The sequence below is a fragment of the Microtus ochrogaster genome, chromosome 7, assembly GCF_000317375.1.
Source record: "Microtus ochrogaster isolate Prairie Vole_2 chromosome 7, MicOch1.0, whole genome shotgun sequence".
Taxonomy (NCBI): domain Eukaryota; kingdom Metazoa; phylum Chordata; class Mammalia; order Rodentia; family Cricetidae; genus Microtus; species Microtus ochrogaster.
In genome coordinates this window covers 70,517,648-70,536,449 of record NC_022014.1, presented here as the reverse complement: position 1 = coordinate 70,536,449, position 18,802 = coordinate 70,517,648, and the positions used below count along the sequence as shown (strand labels likewise).

Genomic DNA, 18,802 nt, shown 5'->3' with positions numbered 1-18,802 from the left:
AAAAACCACAAAAAAAAAAAAAAAAGAACATCACGTTATTTTTGTGTTTAGTGGCCACTGTCTAAACAGCTGTGGGTTAAGAAAATGATGACTTATTAATACTCTCGTTTTTGGATTTTGTCACAAGTACATGTTGGTGTTTTGGAGTAATAGTTGCAGCTTGGTAGCTGGTGTAAGTATATTACCCTATGTGCAGCAGATAAACATCAGAACTTCATGGCTGGAGGTGTAGCTTGGTGTTGCCATGTTCATCAAGCATGCATGAGACCCTGTGCCCTGTTGTCTGAGGTTTTTGTCCTGCCTGGTTCCCGCAGTTGTTAAGTCCCAAAGAGATCACACAGAGGTCTACATTAATCATAAACTGATTGGCCCGCTAGCTCAGGCTTCTTATTAACTCTTATAACTTACATTAGCCCATTATTCTTATCTGTGCTAGCCACATGGCTCAGTACCTTTTTTAGTGGTGTAGTCACATCTTGCTTCTTTTGTGTCTGGACAGGACTGTAAAGGGAGCTTCCCTCTTCCCAGAATTCTCCTGTACTCGTTGACCCGCTTCTACTTTCTGTCTGGTTGTCCTGCCTATACTTCCTGCCTGGCTATTGGCCAATCAGTGTTTATTTAAAACAGAATTGACAGAATATAGACAATTGTCCCGCACCAGTGCCCTATCCCCAACAAAATAATAACAAAACAAAAATTGTAATTTTATTTCAGGTCAAGTAGCCTCAAACATACACCCCCAGATTAATATGATAAAGAGCAACACGTGGCAGCACATACCTGAACTTTCAACACGGGATGTGGAGGCAGGATGATTATAAAACACCAGGTTTGCAGGTTCAGACCCAGTGTCGGGGGTTGTTCTTTCTGCCAACCAAGGCAACTAGATGGTCAATCACTGCACCTGTGTCTAAAACGTAGAACAGCAAATCCTCTAGGATGCTAACGACTGGTGGCAGATACCTGAGGGAGTGATATCTTGGGACAGTAAATCTCAGGGTGGTATGCAAGGAAGATGGGAGAAAAGAGCCTGATTTTGAGTCCCCTGTTTGTGCCAGCAAGTTCTCCCCCATCATGTGATTATTTTAGGTACTCTACTTAAGAAGGAGGCATTAATGCTCTAGACTTTTTCTATTTTTAAGGCAGAATCTGACTAGCCCAGGCTGAGCTGGAAATTATTATGGAGCCCATGTTAGCCTCAAACTCACAGTAATCCTTCTCCCATAGCCTGTGAGCACAGGAATCACGGGCGGGAGCTGCTCTACCTTGCTTTAGTCTTACTATTTTTTTTTTTTTTAGATTTTACTTATTTGATTTGATTTATATGCACCTGTGTGTATTTATGTGAGTGTATGGTACATGTGTGTGGGTGTCTATAGAAGCCAAAAGAAGGTGTTGGATCCCCTGGAGCTAGAGTGATGGTTGTGAGCGGATTGATGTGGGTGCTATGAACTGAATTGGGTCCTCTGGAAGAACAGAAAATGCTCTCAGCCACTGAGCCATCTCTCTAGCCACTAGCATTTTTTTTTTTGAGGAGATAGAGTTTTGCTAGCCCAGGTTGGTTCCATAGTCCTGGGCTTAACTGATCCTCCAACCTCAGCTTCCAAGTAACTGAACAATAAGTGAGTATATCGTGTCTGGAACACTTTCCTTTGTTCCTCTTCATTATATTCAGATCATAAAAATCCATATATGGTGGCATAAGCTTGCCATTTCAGCACTTGGGGTGTGGAGGGAAGATTATCTAATGACAATCTCAGCAACATTTTGGGTTTTTAGCCTAGCAGGACACTTTGTTTAATATATATAAATTAGGGAAGATTGCTAGTGGGGGAAAGGCATTTGACACCAAACCTGATAACTTAATTTAATCCCCAGGGCCTATATGGTAGGAGAGAACAAACTTCAAACAAATGTCCTTTGACCTCCACACATATGCCATGGCATGCTCTTGCGTGTGCACGCACGCACACACACATGCATACATTCTCTAAGCAAATAAATGTGATCAGTTTTTTTATAAACTTTCAGAAAAAGGTGAGACAAAATTTTAAATGAGAAATAGGCAAGACATAACAGAACACATGATAGACTAGCAAACACCTGTGTCCCCATCACTCAGAAATAAAACAAAGCCATACTTAATTTTAGGAAGTTACCTGTGGAAGAAACAAACCATTACAGATAAAACTGAAGTCCCTCTCCAGTTTCAAAGTTTTTATTTTGTGTGTTGTGCCTGCATGTATGGCATGTGCATGCAGTGCCATGGAGATCAGAAGAGGGAGTCAGATTCCCTGGAACTGGAATTATAGAGGATTTGAGTCAAGGATTGTATGTAGCCATGTGGGTGCTGGGAATCCAACCCTGGTCCTCTGGAAAAGCAGCCAGAGCTCTGAACTGCTGAGCCATACCTTCCGCCCTGATGTCTCCTGTATACCTTCCCTGTCATAAATCTAATTAGGTTGTATCAGATCGTGTCTATTACTTTGTTTCTTTATACCGAGATTGAATGCTGTGTTTTGTGTATCCTAAGCACTCTCTGACACAGAGCTTCCGCCATTACCTGGTTTATAGTGTATCATTTGGTGTATACAACCTACTTTTGTTAGCCCTGTAAAATGTGAACTTTTTTTTTCTTTTTTCTTTCTTTTTATTCATACAGGATACATGTTATACTTGTGAACAAAACTAGCTCTTTAGTTCTCTCAACAGCACATGTCTGCTTGTGCTGGTGCCTGGGGGTCTGGATTCTTGGCTTTCCCTCTACCTCGTGTGCAACAGTAGGGTTGCCGAGTGGGGAAGCTGATGCTGCAGCCTTTCAGGGTACTGCCCTGGAAGATCCGTGCTCTTGTGACTCCCAGCAGTCTTGCTGTTTTGGATGGTTATCCAAATCTTGCTGTTTTCCTATGTTACTGACAATACTTAGAGTGGTCAGACTTTGAAGCGCTTCCTGGGCCACTCTGCTGTGGTTTTAAATTTACATGCCCATGGCTATCAGTGCTTTTGTTTGTCTTGTGGAATATTTGCTGTCCATGGCTCCTATGACTCTTCCATTCATATTATTTTCTTATTTGTTGTGGTAGATTATTTGTCCTTGCCAAAAATGGGTTTCTTTATGGCATTGTCATGCATATGCATAATGTATGAAATAATATACATTCTTTATTTTCTCTTATTCTCTTTCTGCTCCCAGTGAGTCCCCTTTCTAGTTTCATGGTGTGTGTGTGTGTGTTACATTAAGCTTGTTTACAGGAGCACAAGTGTGACTTTTACAGGATCATGGACATCTTATCAGTGGCTAACCCCCCCCCCCCATCAACTTATTTTTATGTAAATCTCCTGGGGTAAGATGTTCTCCTCCCATGACAGGATGTTGACAAACCCAATCTCAACTAAATTGTGTACTGGTAATCACAGCTTCTCAGAAAATTCAGTATTTGGTACATCTCCTCTACCTTCCCTCAGCTCTTAATTCTTTACACCTCTTCATCTGAGATGCTCCCTGAACCTTGGAATGGAGGGTATAGATGTCTATAGATTAGATATTTATGGACAGGCATTCAGCAGTCATTTAGTCTCTGTACTTTGACCAATAGTAGATCTCAGCTCTCACTATTGACCGAAGCTGTGGCCTAAGCTAGCAACACAACAGCACTAGTCTGTGGTTATTGAGAAGTCAGTTTATGGGTAGATAATGTCCTGGGTTTTGTTTCATTGAGGTGGGCTCTCATGTAGCTCAGGCTAGCCTCAGATTCACTATGTAGTTAAGGATGATCTTCAACACCAGATCCTCCTGCCCTGAGGTTCCAGGCATGAGCTGCCATGCTTGGCCCATTTGGTTGTCTTAGTCTTACTGATAATTTACATTTTTTGATATGTTATTTTTAATTGTGCCTAAGGGGAAGGTTTGTGGTGTGAGTGCAGGTTCCCTTTGTAGCCTGAAGAGGATGCTGGGTTTATTGGACCTGGAATAACAGGTAGTTATGAGCTGCCTGATGTAGGTGCTGGGAACCAAATTCTGTTCTAGCAGTACTTGCTCTTAACCAGTGAGCCATCTCCCCCACCCTATGTTTTTCCTATTTAAAAAAAACAAAACAAGTCAAGCAGTGTTGACACACACCTTTAATCTCAGCACTTGGGAGGCAGAGGCAGGAGGATCTCTGAGTATGAAGCTCTATGAGTTTGAAGCTGGCCTTTCCAGGACAGTCAGGGCTACACAGAGAAACCCTGTTAAAAACCAACCCCTGACCAAAACAATCATAGGTATGTTGGATGTGGTAGCACAGAGCTTTAATCCTAGCATTTGGGAAGCAGAGGCAGGTGGATTTCTGTGAGTTCAAGGCCAGCCTGGTTTACATAGAGAGTTCCCAGGATAGCCAGTGTTACATAGCATGGTCCTGCCACAAAAAAACAAAATAAATAGATTAATTAATTAAATTAATAACTAAAGAATGAATAAATTATGTTTAGGATGTATGTACCATGTTGTGAATGTGGAGGTCAGAGGACAAATTGTGGGAGATGGTTTTATCTGTGCTTAGGGATCGATCTCAAGTCCGGTAACCAACAGTGCTGCCTGCTGAGTTAGCTAGTTCACCTACCTTGCATCAGATACCAGAAAGAAAAGGACAAAGGTCAGTATTAGTTCATGACTTGGTTCTAATTGGCAATGGCTTTTGATTTCATTTGAAAAGCTTTGCTGGTGGCTGGCAGGACACTTTCACTAGCTGACCCTTGCTTCGGAGATGCTCCTGCCTAGCTTTCCTCTCTAATGGTGTCTGGAAAGATCAAGAGGCCTTGCCCAGGGCCTGGGGCACTTCAAGCTTCCGGCAGGGTGCATCTGTTGACCTCTGGTTCAACTTCCAAGAACCATAACCAATAGGTATGGCTTCAGGAGGCAAAACAAACAGTTTCTCCTCATGGGCCTGTTTGCTTCAGGAAGCAAACCTCTTGGTATTTTTTTTTTTAATTAAAATTTTAATTAAAAAAAAAGAATATTTCTGGGAAGCTATTAATACTACAGAAGCACGGGATTAGAGGCCTAACTGGAGCAAGACCCTGGTGCTGGCAGAGACGTGGAGGGCTGTGAGCTTTCACCTGAAATCCAGCGTGTACCGGGCAGCGGTAACCCCGCCCCTTGGCCTCTGCAGTGCGCATTCCAGAAGGAAAGAGGGCGGGAAGGCAGCTGTGGTCCCCTCACCTACCTGCCTCCTTTAAAAAGTAAAGGCAAGAAGTTTAAACAGGTGGCACCCGACCTTCATTCCAGGTTCCCAGAGAACCCCCAGCTCAGATCTAGGGTGCCCAGGGCTTCAGCTGACTCCTCTGGCCCACCAGTAGTCACTTGCTTATTCCTGCTGCCTTGAGCCCATCTTCAGGAGGGGCAGAGGCCAGAGGGAGGAGAGGGAGTCCAGCCCCCATGCCGTTGGAGGCACTTGTTAGGAAGGGGGGAGAGGTGGGGCCCTTGGGTCACTGGTTGTGGAAGGGATCTGGTGTGGGCAGCACTTCTTCTGGGCTGGACACGGAATGGGAACGCCAAGACTGCAGAGCCAGGCCTGTGGGAGCTACAAGGCCCTAGAACTGCTCCACGGTCTGTCCCGGTTTCCCTTGTGAAGGCGTAAGTCACAAACAATGCCACAGCCGTTTGGAATTATGATTAATAGGGTAGTATTTATTTAAAGGGGAAAAAACTTACAGATCACCGTTAGCCCTCTGTGCAACCAGGAAGGGAGTCTAGTCGTCGGCGGAGCAGGAAGTGAAGAGAGAGAGAGGAGAGGGAAGTGGCCGCTTTTATAAAGGGAGAGAGACCACGCCCCAATGGGCTGGTATCTCAGCGGCTATAGGCTGGAGGAGCGGAAGGACCTTCCGCAACACCCTTGGGGTCTCATCTGCTCCTGAACTGCACCGGTCATGGCAAGTCCATCTCCTTCTCCCATCTCTCCCGAGCCAATGTGAGTCAAGTGGACAAAATTCATTGGTTCCCCAATCATGGTGCGGTCAATCCGTCTTCTCCTCTTCTTCGGCTGGGGCTTCTCTACCAAGCAACAGCCCAGTTTGTGCCAAAATTCACTCATATTCCCTGATGGTTCCAGCTTCGGGCCTCTGCCAGAGGCCCCAGAGGGCTCTTGTTTTGTTGCTAACCAGCTCTCAGGCTGTCCTGGAACTCGCTCTGTAGACCAGGCCAGGCAAGAATTCAGAGATCCACTTGCCTCTGCCTTCTGAGTGCTGGGATTAAAGGCGTGTATGGTGGCCACCGCCACCACCTGGTGGTGTCATGGACTAATCTTTTTTGTACACTATGAAGATGTGGCTTTGTCAAGGAGCCTTCTGATTGCTTTAATAAAGAACTGAATGGTCAGTAACGAGGCAGGGAGAGGTTAGCCGGGACTTCTGGGAAGAAGGAGAAGAGTTGTTGGATCTAAGTGTGAGGGAGACTCCAGAGGACATGGAGAGGAAACAGGAAGTACAAGGTGGAAGAGAGATAAAAAGCCATGAGGCAAAAACATAGATTACTACAAATGGATTAATTTAAATTATAGGAGCGTAGGTCAAACTTCCTTAATTAACAATAAGTCTCCATTTTGGTTTGGTTTGTTGGTTTGTTGTTTTTTGTTGTTTGTTGTTTTTTTGTGAGCTGGTGGCCTAAAGAAAATTCTGTCTACAAATGGCACCCAATGTGAAGCCACGTATTTCCACATAAGGCCCAAGACAGCATAAGAAAACATTTTGGAACATGGAGTCAAATGCAGCTTCCTAGTGACTGCGATCTCTTGGGTAGGCTTGGCAGCATACAGAGACTTGGCTATGGGCTGCTGCCTGCGGGCTGGAGCCAGCTGCCAGTGCCACACACTAAGCTGAGCCGTGGGACAGCTGACATAGCAGTTTAAGATTTGTCTCATCTGGTCAGAAAGTGCTACAGATACTTAGTAAAGTCAGGTCCAGACACACACACATACACACACAAAACTCTAAAAAGATACAGTATATTTAAACATGTGATTAGATACTGAAGAAAGAAAAGAAAATGGATATAGACAGTCATAGGAAAAATAGTTTAACAATAATAAAATAAAGTATTTAAAGAGAAAATAAAATGATACAAAATAAAAGCCATGTAAGCATGAAAAACATAACATAGGGTGCTGAAGCACTATTAATAAAAACTCAGGGTCAGAAATCCGGGTTCGGTCTGAAGATCTGAAAAGCAAAGCAGTCAGCCACTGGCTCTTACCTCTACCTCAGTCTAAAATGGCGATCCTGCCTCCTGGAATCTCAGAATGAGACTGTGTCTGAGAGCTGTTTCCCCCCCACCACCTGCCTTTTTATATTCCTTTCTAGGGGTGGGATTAAAGGCGTGCGCCACTGGGATTAAAGGTGCGTGTCACTGTGGCTACTGGGATTAAAGGTGTGTGTTACTATATCCTGGTCTATAAGGCTGACCAGTAGGACTGTTTTACTCTCAGATCTTCAGGCAGTCTTTAATTATTAAAATACATTTGAAATGCCACTACAGGGTGCTTTACTAATTTTGAATTTTTTAAACGCTAATGAGCAGAGACTGGAACTGCTAGGAGTCATTGGATTATGAAAGGGACTGCTAAATTAAACCAGTCTCTATACTTTAGAGATGTCTTGACTTCAGAATGGAAGTCATGAAATATGTTCATTGGAGGAGAGGTTATGCTTTTGTTTTCACAGAAAGCTAAAAGGTATGAATTCCTTCAAAATTAATAAAGATCAGATTTAATTAGGGAAGACCCCCTGAAAATCCTATCTACAAATTTAGAAAAATAAATTAAACCTAGACAAACTACAAGACAGTTGAAGTTTATTTTACCTGCTCTAACATAAAACAAAATAATCATCTTTGGCTGGCCTTTGTACCACACACAGTCCATACATGTATTAATGCAGATGTGTATGTTACTTTTGAAAGTTTGTGTGTTTTTGGGGCAAGGAGATCAGACACCAATGAAAACAGGTGGCACAGGTGATTCAACCTCTCAGAATGTCTTTGTTGCAGTTTTCTCAGAGTTCTGCATTCAGAACAGCTCCAAGGCTGCTTACTGAAATGGTTCAGCCTCACAGACTATTCTAACCAGGACTGCAGATAAGCCTTGTGCTTTCCCATCACACAGACTGGACAACAAATGTTATGGCTAGCTCTCCCAGGACTTGACCATTATCCCAATTTTCTCAGGATCCCCTAAAGATGTCATTGCGCAAGTCAACAGGAAGAAGTCTAGAAAACACAATGACCACATTTCCAAGTGTCAACATGGGTGGTTTTTGGTGGGTTATGAATGTTTGTCATCATTTGTGTGTGTGTGTGGGGGGGTGGTTATAAATTGTTATTGGTCATGGTCAGGGAGAAAACTAAACAAAAGAGATTAGATTCAAGGATCTCTTTCTAAAAGGAAAAAAGGGGCATATAGTATAGAAATGATGGGATAAAAGAGTGGATTGTTGAGTCTATTTTTGAATAACCACTAGTCTCAAATACTGGTATAGAATTTTGTATATTGATGCAAATTTAAGATTATTTTTGTTAAAACATACTGCACATATATTTTTATTCTTGCTTAAGATATTGTACCTATGTAGCTCATTTTGCAATGTAATGTGAATTTCTAGTCCTTGAAAGATGTTATTATAAGCTATTTAGGATAATAAAGAAATGCAGGTTAGTAGTTAACCACCTTTAACAATCAAACTTGTCATGTTATGTATGTTTTCAAAGTCAAACAGTGATGTATTTTAGATAGACAGATAGTCTTCAAACACTTCAAAGACTTACAGAATATGGCATTTAAAATGTTTTAATAGCATAAGGCTTTCCATGATAGTGAAACATCATTTTACTTCAAAAAAGGATGGTGGACATCAAAGAACCTCCATATGGATTTTGCTTTCTTTGTAGCAAAAGTTAGCCATTTGAGCAAGAAACTGCCCTTGCCTCAATTGTTAACAGTTTGCTGTCCAAATTGAGCAAGCAGGACACAAAAGAAGTTGACTGCTGAACTTTGCTAAGACAAGACAGCACAGTCCTTCAAAATTCCTGCTTCATGGAAAAGTCTGTCAGATATTTTAGGCCCAAAGGCTGAAGATGGATGCCCCAACATTACAGAAGAACCTTGGATGACTGTCCATGCAGTCAGATGTCTCTGTTGTTTCTTAGTTTTGGAAGTTGCTTACTCTGCACTTGCTGTTTACTCTGGTAACATTGTATCCATCTGTAGTCTTTGGTGGAGTTGAAGACTAGACAGTTACTGTTGCAGTTTTCCTTAGTTATGATAGTAGGTAAATTAGGTACAAAACTTTGGACTTTCCAAGATAGGATTAATAATGGAGTATTTTATTTTAAGTTTTAAGAGCTAGTGGAACAAGCCTAAGCTATAGGCCAAGCTTTCATAATTAATAACAAGTCTTGTTTCTTTCTTTCTTTTTTTTTTTTTTTTGTGAGCTGGTGACCCAAAGAAAATTCCATCTACTTTGCAGGATTTTTTTTTCTTTTTTAACATACCACTCCCTCTAGTACAGTGCTGGAAGTTGAACCAAAGCCTTAGGTGTGCTAAGCAGAAGCTCCACTCTGGCCTTTACCTTCCACCCTAAGGCCTATGCTTTTACTGTTGCTTTTGTTTTGTTTCGGGAATGTTTTGCTTACATGCATGTATTGCAGCACGTGCTCACATGCCTGGGGAGGCTAGAAAAGGGCATCAGATCACCTGAAACTGGGGTTACAGATCCCCGTCAGCTGCCATGTGGGTGCTGAGAACTGAACGCGGGTCCTCTGTGCAAGAGCAGTAAGTGCTCTTGACCATCCCTCTGCCTGTCCCACCCACACCTCTTCTTTTGGTTTTTCAAGAAAGGGTTTCTCTGTGTAGCCCTGACTGTCCTGGAACTCGCTCTGTAGACCAGGCTGGCCTCAAACTCAGAGATCCACCTGCCTCTGCCTCCTGAGTGTTAGAACTAAAGATGTGCACCACCATCCCGAATTTGTCTCTCTCTTTTTTTGAGACAGGTACCCCTGGTTGGCCTTGAGCCAACACAGAGTCAAGGCTGAGCTTGAACTTCTGATCTTCCTGCCTCTGTCTTCCAAGTGCTGGGATTAGAGATGTGCACCACCACAACCCGTTCATGCAACGCTAGGAAATCAACCCCAGGGTTTCATGCATGCTGGGCAAGCACTCCACCAGCTGAGCTCCTGCCCCGGACTCCCTAAGGCACTTTTGAATTCCTTCCCGCTGTCCGTCTCTAGCCTTTTTTAGTGTGAGTCATCATACTAATTGTACACAGTCAGCAGGAACACCTGACTTAGGCCCCATGATGAGCTGCCATCCACTTGGAGCTGCTGCCTGAAGCACTGCAGGACACTCAGTCTTTCCCAGGAACGCCCCCCTCCCCCACACAGGGTTTCTCTGTGTAGCCCTGGCTGTCCTGCAACTAATTCTGTAGGCCAGACTGGCCTCAAACTCGCTGAGATCCTCCTGCCTCTGCCTCCCGAGTGCTGGGATCAAGGGCGAGTGCCACCACTGCCTGGCTCACAAGAACGCTTTTATAAAAAGGATTTTACTGCATTTTATTTTCAATTTGCGCGCATATATGCTTAAGTATGATTGCCTGCAGAGGCCAGAAGAGGGTGTCAGATCCCCTAGAGCTCAGTCCCGAGCTGCCCCGTGTGAATGCTGGGAAACTCCCAGCAAGCACTCCACCAGCAGAGCTACACCCCCCAGCCTCTTGCTTATCGTTTCTCATAAAGCAGAATCATTAATTCCTTGAGTTGCCATTAAAGCCTTTCTGCTGAGTTTCTGAGAAATTGCATCGTGAAGCCGGTCATCTGGGTGAATTCTCGTTTCTCTCTGGAGCGCTGTCCCTGTCTTACCTTCTGGACCAAAGCTTGGCATCCGGGAAACCTTATCCTAACAATTAGCAATGGGTAATAAGCTCTCATCCCTGTTCCTGCAGCATGCATATCCATGTCCTAGCCGGGCTGCAGGGTGCAGTCACAGCGAGCGAGGAACTCTGCAGAAAGCACAGACTCCCTGTCTTGCTTACTGGAACCCCCAGAAACAAAAGCCTAATATGTTTAGAACAGAACTTCTTTTCCGGAGGAATTTCGAAGCTAGAAACCACCAGCAGATGTGTTTTCTTGGCTTGCCTGGCATTATTTACTGATGTATGTACATATTTTGCACAGACGTTAATTCATGCTGCTTGAAAAAACAAAGAATGGCAAGTCGATCCAGCAATCTGCTGTTCATTGGTTATGACTGTATCCGTGGCAGCTTAGTTCTTACAAAGATTTTTTTTAAAACTTTATATTGACGTATATTAAAGGGCCAGAAAAGTATGCTTTTTAATTTTTATTTATTTATTATTATTGCCGTGTGGAGAGGGGTTCCCCTGAGTGTCAGGTCATGGGGCGGGGAGAGAACGATTCTGTGGAGCTTGTTCTCTTCTACCTTCAAGTGGGTTTGGGGTTGAATTCAAGACTGTCAGGCTGTTGGGCAGTGCTCTTACCCGCTCTCCGTCTCTGCAGCCCTAGAGTACGCTTGTCTTAAGTGGTTCTAGGGGACCACAAGTTTAGAAGGATGAGTGCCTTCAACCTTGAAGGGAGGTAGGATAGTTCTCTCTGCTTTCTAGGGAGACGCTTCTATAGGCGCAGGTGTAAGTGGGTGCTGCAAAGTAAAGGGGGCCGTTGCAAAATGGAGGCAGAGGTGCCAGGCTTTCTTGTGGGCTGGGGTCAATGATCTTTGGCAAAGGCACCTTCTAAATACTGTTTACAGATTATAGGTGTATGCTACTACTCCCCTCACTCTGCGGGCTCTTGCCTCCCTCCTCGTCTTCCCTCCTTTCCCTCTATTTTCTTTGTGGGAAATCAAACCCCACCCTTTCCACAAGAACATTCAACAGTCTTCACTCCTGAGACTTCTTTTTATTTTATTTTAATTTGCCTTTCTTTTAACTTTGTGTGCTTTCAGTTCTGTCCCTGAACTTACTTTGTAACCCAGGCTGGCCTTGCGCTCTCTTGTGGTCCATGAGTTACGTTTATTAAAGCATGTTTATGACAGAGTCTCTTGTGTCCCAGGCTGGCGTCACGGTTGCTATGTGGCTGAAGAGGATCTTGACCTCCTTCCTGGCTTCCACTTCCTTTTCTCTGGGGATTCAGGCAGGCACCACCACACCAGGCAAGATTCTGGCGACTCGGGATGACATTTCGCGAAGGGTTACCAAGGAACTTTGTTTCTTTGAGCTTTTTTGAAACTGAGGTCAGAAGATGGTTCCAGGGGTTACAAAGTCTAGGGTATCTGCTACGTCACAGCAGTGTCAGACACATTCTTACTGCCTACAAGTTTCATAACTTCGCTCGCTCCTGAGTCTTTGAGAGCAATCTCCAGCAGTTTCAGGCATGGCTCTTGCTGCTTTATCATTCATATTTCAAATACTCCTACAAAAAACAAATATTTTCTCTATGTGGGCAATCTACACTATGCATTTTGCTAACTGTGCTGGCAATGAACTTTCAGCAAGGGAGAGATTTCAGCCGCACTCCTGGATGGCAGGGTTCCCTTTCTTCCCATGACCCTTTATTTTCCCAGCCTGCCTCACTTCCTGGTACCGCCTGTGTTCTGGGACTAAGGCATGCCACCATACTTGACTCGGCTATCTTTTATTTATTATTGTTTTTATGACTCATTCAGCTTATCTGGTTTCATCATTAGTTCCTTTCCTGTCCTTCCTTCATGAACTTACCAGCCGTAATTCACTGTTGACCTTGCTTACTGGTGATGGGCATTGGACAGTTTTCCCATATTGGAGGTGGCACAAATATCCCAGCCTGGCTTTGGAGATCAGCTCACGGGTGTGTGTGGTCCTGTATTAACTTGAGCCATCAATCTTCAGAGAAGGGGTTGACAAGGCTAGTAGTTCTGCCGTCACTTAAAGTCTCGAGGTGCCTGTCAAATTCAGATTTCCGTGCATTTGGATGCCAGTGGTTAAGTCAATGAGTCACTAAAGAGGACTTTAAGGAAATATAGCAACCAGAGAAGGAAGTACAGGCTACAGTTTTTAACCACAGCCAATGTCTGTCATCCACATAGCAAATAACAGTAAATTAATTACTTAGTAAGAGCTCTCCCCTCCCTCAGGTGCTGGGAGCTAATAACTCCAGACTTCATGAAGGTCGGGCAAGTGTTCTACAATAGGCCACACCCAGACCTTATGTAATTATTGGAATACTTACTGTATCAGTATTTTTCCTCTTCTTCTCCCCCCCCCCCCCGCCGAGGTCTTTATTTAGTTTCATTTTATGTGTTTGGATATTTTGCCTGGATATGTGTCTGCTTTGCCAGAGGCCAGAAGAGGGTATTAGATGCCTTGGGGCTGGAGTTACAGACAGACAGTTGTCAGCCACTGTATGGAGCCAAGAATTGAACCGGGGGACTCTAGAAGAGCAGACAGTGGTTTGTTTGCTTGTTTGTTCTAACAGCCTAGGCTGTCCTAGAACTCACTCTGTAGACCAGCCTGGCCTTGAACTCACTGAGGTCCACCTGCTTCTGCCTTCTGAGTATTGGGACTAAAGGCGTGTACCACCACTGCCCAGCTCAGTCAGGGCTCTTAGTCACTGAGACATATCTCCAGTCCCTTGGATTTATTTATTTATTTATTTTAGATGTTTCTAGATTTTTTTTCAATTTTTTTTTGAAAAGTTGACTTTGTTGTTGTTGTGTGTTTGTTTGAGATAGGGTCTCACTCTGTAAACCAGGTTGGCAATAAATTCACAGCCATCCTCCTGCCCCAGGTGCTAGGATTCCAGGCATGCACCATCATTCCCAGCCTTTTCAAGGGTTTTCTATCTGCAGTTGGTTGGTTCTTCAGTGAAGAAGAAGAACACCGAGGGCAGCTGTAGCTTCCCTGCAGGCATGCACCATATCATGTGGTCTGGCTCGACATGTTCCGTGTTCAGACCTCAGTCAGGTTGACCTACATCTTATCCAAACGTGACAGTTCTGTTTGGGCCAAGCTCCATGATCATTTTATCAAGATCTCAGAGCAGGGAAACTCCATCAAGCTCTTGGCATCTCCCTTCCCTTCCTCCCTCCTTCCCTCCCTTTCTGTCTGTGCCGGGGCCGTGCATACACTATGAACTAGGTTCCCATGCCTCTTGTCACACTTTCTTGTTCCTGCCAGGAAGATCTCCCCAGCCTGCATTACATCCGGGTCCTCAGAAGAGCAGCCAGTGCTCTTAACTGCTGAGCCATCCTTTTCTTCCTCTTCCCCCACCCCTTTTCTTAATAGGAACCCCTGTAGTTCGGATTGTCTGCAGGCTCCCTGTGTATCTGAGGGGCCTTCTGCTTCTGCCTTCTGCTACACACACTATGTCTGGATTATTCAGTACTGGGAGCTTGAACTCAGGGTGTTATGTATGCCGAGCAAGTTCTCTATTAACTGAGCTAATTCCCCAGCCCCAGAGTCCTTTCCTTTCGTGACCCACAACGTTCTGTGTATAAATGGAGTACCAGGCTTTACTTGACTGTTCCTCTGCTTCTATGTACCTGGAGAAACCTTTCGGCGATTGAGAATAATGCTGCCATAAATATTCATGTCCAAGTTTTCATTCTATCGAAGAACCAAGTTAGGGACTAAAGATGACTCAGCAGTTAAGAGCACTTGCTGCTCTGGCTGAAGACTTGGGTTCAGTTCCCAGCCTCTGCACGACAGGCTAACAGCCATTTGTAACTCAGTTCCAGGGGGTCTGTCACCCTCTTCTAACCTCCTTGGACATTGAGCATGAGTGTGATGCACATACATACATGTAGGCAAAACACTCAAATGCTTAAAGATAAAAAGAAGAAAAACGAAAACAAAACTAAAATTTTTGGAATGCTGTTCTAATTTTTTTTTTTTTTAATGAGATAGGATCTCATAAAGCCCCAGTCTGGCCTCAAACTCCCAGCCTAGCCTAGGATGACCTTGGAGAGGATGGTCCTTCCTTTACTTTTATCTCCCCAGGGTTGGAGTTATTGGCCTGAGCCTCTAGGTCTTGCTGTGTGACTTCTGATGATCAAACCTAGGGCTTCCTACATGTCATATCTACTCACAGAACCGCAGCCTTAATCTGTCACATCATCTCAAGCACCTGTTTTCTGATCTAGAACACCCCGTTCCATAAAACAGAGAAGAGTGACGGGCTGGGTGAAGGAGGCTGGCTGTGTAAATGGGGGGTGGGGGGGCGACACTTAACCAAAGTAAAAACAAAGAACACAGTGAGCTTTGCAAATCGGCTTTTTTTGTAAAGTTGGACAGAGACAGAACTATGGGGGGAAAATAGCTGATTAGTTAACTTCTGATCACTGGAGGTTGCTTCCACCCCCACCCTTAGGAATCGGACTCAAAGCCTTGTGCATAGAAGCTCTCTACTATGGAGCTCTATGCCTGTCCCAAAGGACACGTGTGTGTGTCCGTGTGTGATTGTATATGTGTGACCGTGTATGTGACTGTATGTGTGTGTGACTGTGTGCGTCTGTGACTGTGTGTGTGTGAGAGACAATGTATGTGTGTGTGGTCATGTGTGTGTGGTCATGTGTGTGTGGTCATGTGTGTGTGCATGACCGTGTATGTGTGTGCGACCATGTAGTGTGTGTGGCCATGTGTGTGACCGTGTATGTGTGTGACTCTGTGTGTATGTGTGTGACTCTGTGTGTATGCATGTGATTGTGTGTGTGACCGTGTGTGTGTATAGCCGTGTGTGTGTGAACATGTGTGTGAATGTGTGTGTGAACGTGTATATGTGTGTGACCATGTGTGTCTATAGCCATGTATGTGTGGTTGTGTATGTGTGTGACCATGTGTGTCTATGGCCATGTATGTGTGGTTGTGTATGTGTGTGTGACCATGTGTGTCTATGACCATGTATGTGTGGTTGTGTGTGTGAGAGACCGTGTGTGTGACTGTGTATGTGTGTGTTAAGACAGAGAGGACTTTGTTATCACATAGACTGAAGCAGACCTCTTTAGGAAAAAAAGCTATTATCTCCTTTTTCTGGCTTTTTAAATGTTCAGGTTAATAGCTGAGTTTTATTTGATAGCTGGGAGCTTTAGACAGGGTGACTTCGTTTTGATTTTTAGTCTCATTTGCCAGAGCCCAGGGCAAGCACCTAGCTCCATACCAGGATCTCCTATAATTTGTTGTAGGGGTGGGGTGGGGTGGGTCGGGGCAGGGCGGGGTGGGGCCAGGTGGGGTGTGGTGGGGTACGGCTGATGTTTAGTGTGTGGTGTGTATATGCATGTTGAAGCAGGGGAGAGGTCAACTTGAGTCTCTTAAATTGCTTTCCACCTTGTTTCTTCATGTTGGGTTTGTGTGTGTGTGTGTGTGTGTGTGTGTGTGTGTGTGTGTGTGTATACACAGCTTTTGGGAATTAGTTCTCTCCACCACGTGGATTCTAGGGATACAACTCAGATCAGTGGACTTGGCAGCCGGCTGAGCCACCTCCTCTTTCTGAGGCTGGTTCTCTCACTCAATCCGGGGCTCATAGATTTGGATGGTCTGGCTGACTCCCCCCACCCAGTGCTGATTTTACAGGCATCAGCTACAGTGCCAGCTTTTTACATGGGTGCTGAGGTTCTAAACCCCGGTCTTTACTCTTGCATGGCAAGAACTTTGTTGGCAGAGCTGTCTCCCCAATCCAGGCTCCCTCCTTTAACTGAGCAGTTGGAACACACTTGTTTTGGTCTTTCAGGTGGTATATTCCTATAGGTGGAACTGGGGGGCCACATGGTGATTCTGTGTTTCACTTTTGGAAGACCACACCCTATTTCCCATAATGGAACCCTTTTACACTCTCACCAAGCAATGGATGAGGACTCCAGTTTCTGCACATCGTCAGTGACGCTTCCAATCACTATACTCGGGTTTTTTGTTTGTTTGCTTATTACCTTCTACTTTCTCAGTAAAAATGAACCATAGCTCGTAATAATTGTCTGTGTGTGCGCGCACACGTTCACGTGTGCGAGGGTGCACATGTTTGTGCTACAGGTGTACGTGAACACGCGTGTGGAGCCCTGATGGCCCCGAGTACCATTCCCCCTCAGCTCTGTCTACTTTGGTTTCTAAGACAGAGTCTTTCATTGGCCTGCTACTCTCTGGCTGGCCTGTGGGCCTCAGAATCGTCTTGTCTCTACCTCCCCAGGGTTGGATTTTTTTTTTTTTTTTTTTTTTGGTTTTTCGAGACAGGGTTTCTCTGTGGTTTTGGAGCCTATCCTGGAACTAGCTCTGTAGACCAGGCTGGTCTCGAACTCACAGAGATCCGCCTGCCTCTGCCTCCCAAGTGCTGGGATTAAAGGCATGCGTCACCACCGCCTGGCCCAGGGTTGGAATTTCAAGTACGCACCATGGAGTCTTGCTTTTTGTTTTGAGCTTTTTGTTTGTTTGTTTGTTTGGTTGGTTTTTCTTTTTTTGTTTTTTCAAAACAGAGTTTCTCTGTGTAGCAGCTCTGGCTGTACTGGAACTCACTCTGTAGGCCAGGCTATTGTTTTTTTGTTTTGTTTTGTTTTAGACAGGATTTCTCTGTGCCTTGGCTGTCCTCAGACTCACTCTGGAGATCAGGCTAGCCTTGAACTGGAGAGATCCTCCTTCCTCTACCTCCCACGTGCTGGGATTAAAGTTGCGCTCCACCAGCACACCCAGCTTTTTTACATAGGTTCTAGGGGCCAAACTGGGGTGTTCATGCTTGTGTAGTAAGCATTGTCCTGAATTATCCCCGAAGCCCCTCAGAGAGGGTAGTAGTTTTTGATTTGCATGCTCTTTGCTTGCTGCAAAGATGTATGTGCAGACCAGTGCTGAAAATTGAACCCAGGGTCTCATATACATCAGGAAAATGGTCTTTCACAAGCTGAGGCCCTCGGTGCCTTCGTTCGTGTTCAATAGGCTGTTTGCTGGGGCATTCCACACGTTCCAGACACTTAGGCTGCACACGCGGTGTGAACATGAGTTGTCAACATTGAGACAAGAAAAGAATGTTGTTTTTTCTTTAACTTCCTTGTTCTCAATTTCTCTCATGAAAATAGATCTAGATTGGAAGTCCCACACACTAACCCTCTAAGGGCTCCTTTAGGTGAGGTTGTGTTCTGACTCTTGTCCCTCATACTACTTCCTATTTGACTTCAGTCCTGGCCTCAGAGGGCCTTGGGTTTTGCAATCCACAGTTGAAGCTGCAGAGTTACTTCTCTTTAGTTATTGAGACTTGTTGGCTCTACTGGCCCATCTCCAATTCTTCTAGCTTCTCCCATGCGCAGTAAGAAGCACACATTCGCGGCTACCCTGTGGGGCCAGGTGTTCAGGGCGTGTGCAGAGGAGTAAAATGCTCAGGCCTTTGAAGTGACTAAATGGCTGGGGTGGTTCCCGTGTTTATGAGCAAATGACACTGGTATGAGTTTCTAGAACTCTTTTTTAAAGCATTTTATCTATTTATTATTTTATGTTTTTGATTTTTATGTTTTGTGTGTTTTTGCCTGCATGTGCATCTATATATGATATGCGTGCAATGCCTGTGGTGGCCAGAAGAGGGCTGTGATTGCATGTGTCTTGGGGTTTCTACATCTGTGAAGAGACACCATGATATGGCAACTCTTAGGAAAACGTTCAATTGGATTGACTTGCTTACAGTTCAGAGGGACACGGGGGCATGTGGGCAGACATGGTACTAGAGGAGGAGCTGAGAGTTCTACGTCTTGATCCACAGGCAGCAGGAAGTGACCTGAACACAGTTTAAGCATAGGAGACCTTAACACCCACTCCCCACTCCCCC

At 44.7% G+C, this 18,802-nt stretch overlaps 2 protein-coding genes across 2 annotated transcripts in view; one reads left to right on the top strand and one right to left on the bottom strand.

Annotated features, from left to right (window-relative positions):
- The window catches only part of Acsf2 (acyl-CoA synthetase family member 2), a 40,573-nt gene that overhangs the window by 5,985 nt on the left and 15,786 nt on the right, over positions 1-18,802 (top strand). The gene's annotated exons all lie outside the window — the stretch shown is intronic.
- Positions 5,465-6,136, bottom strand: LOC101979942 (CDC42 small effector protein 1-like). Its single transcript, XM_013347570.2, has 2 exons — positions 5,872-6,136; positions 5,465-5,604 (listed from the first exon to the last, which is right to left on the bottom strand). Exons 1-2 carry the CDS (start codon positions 6,069-6,071, stop codon positions 5,562-5,564), a joined length of 243 nt encoding a protein of 80 aa, XP_013203024.1. The 5' UTR covers positions 6,072-6,136; the 3' UTR covers positions 5,465-5,561.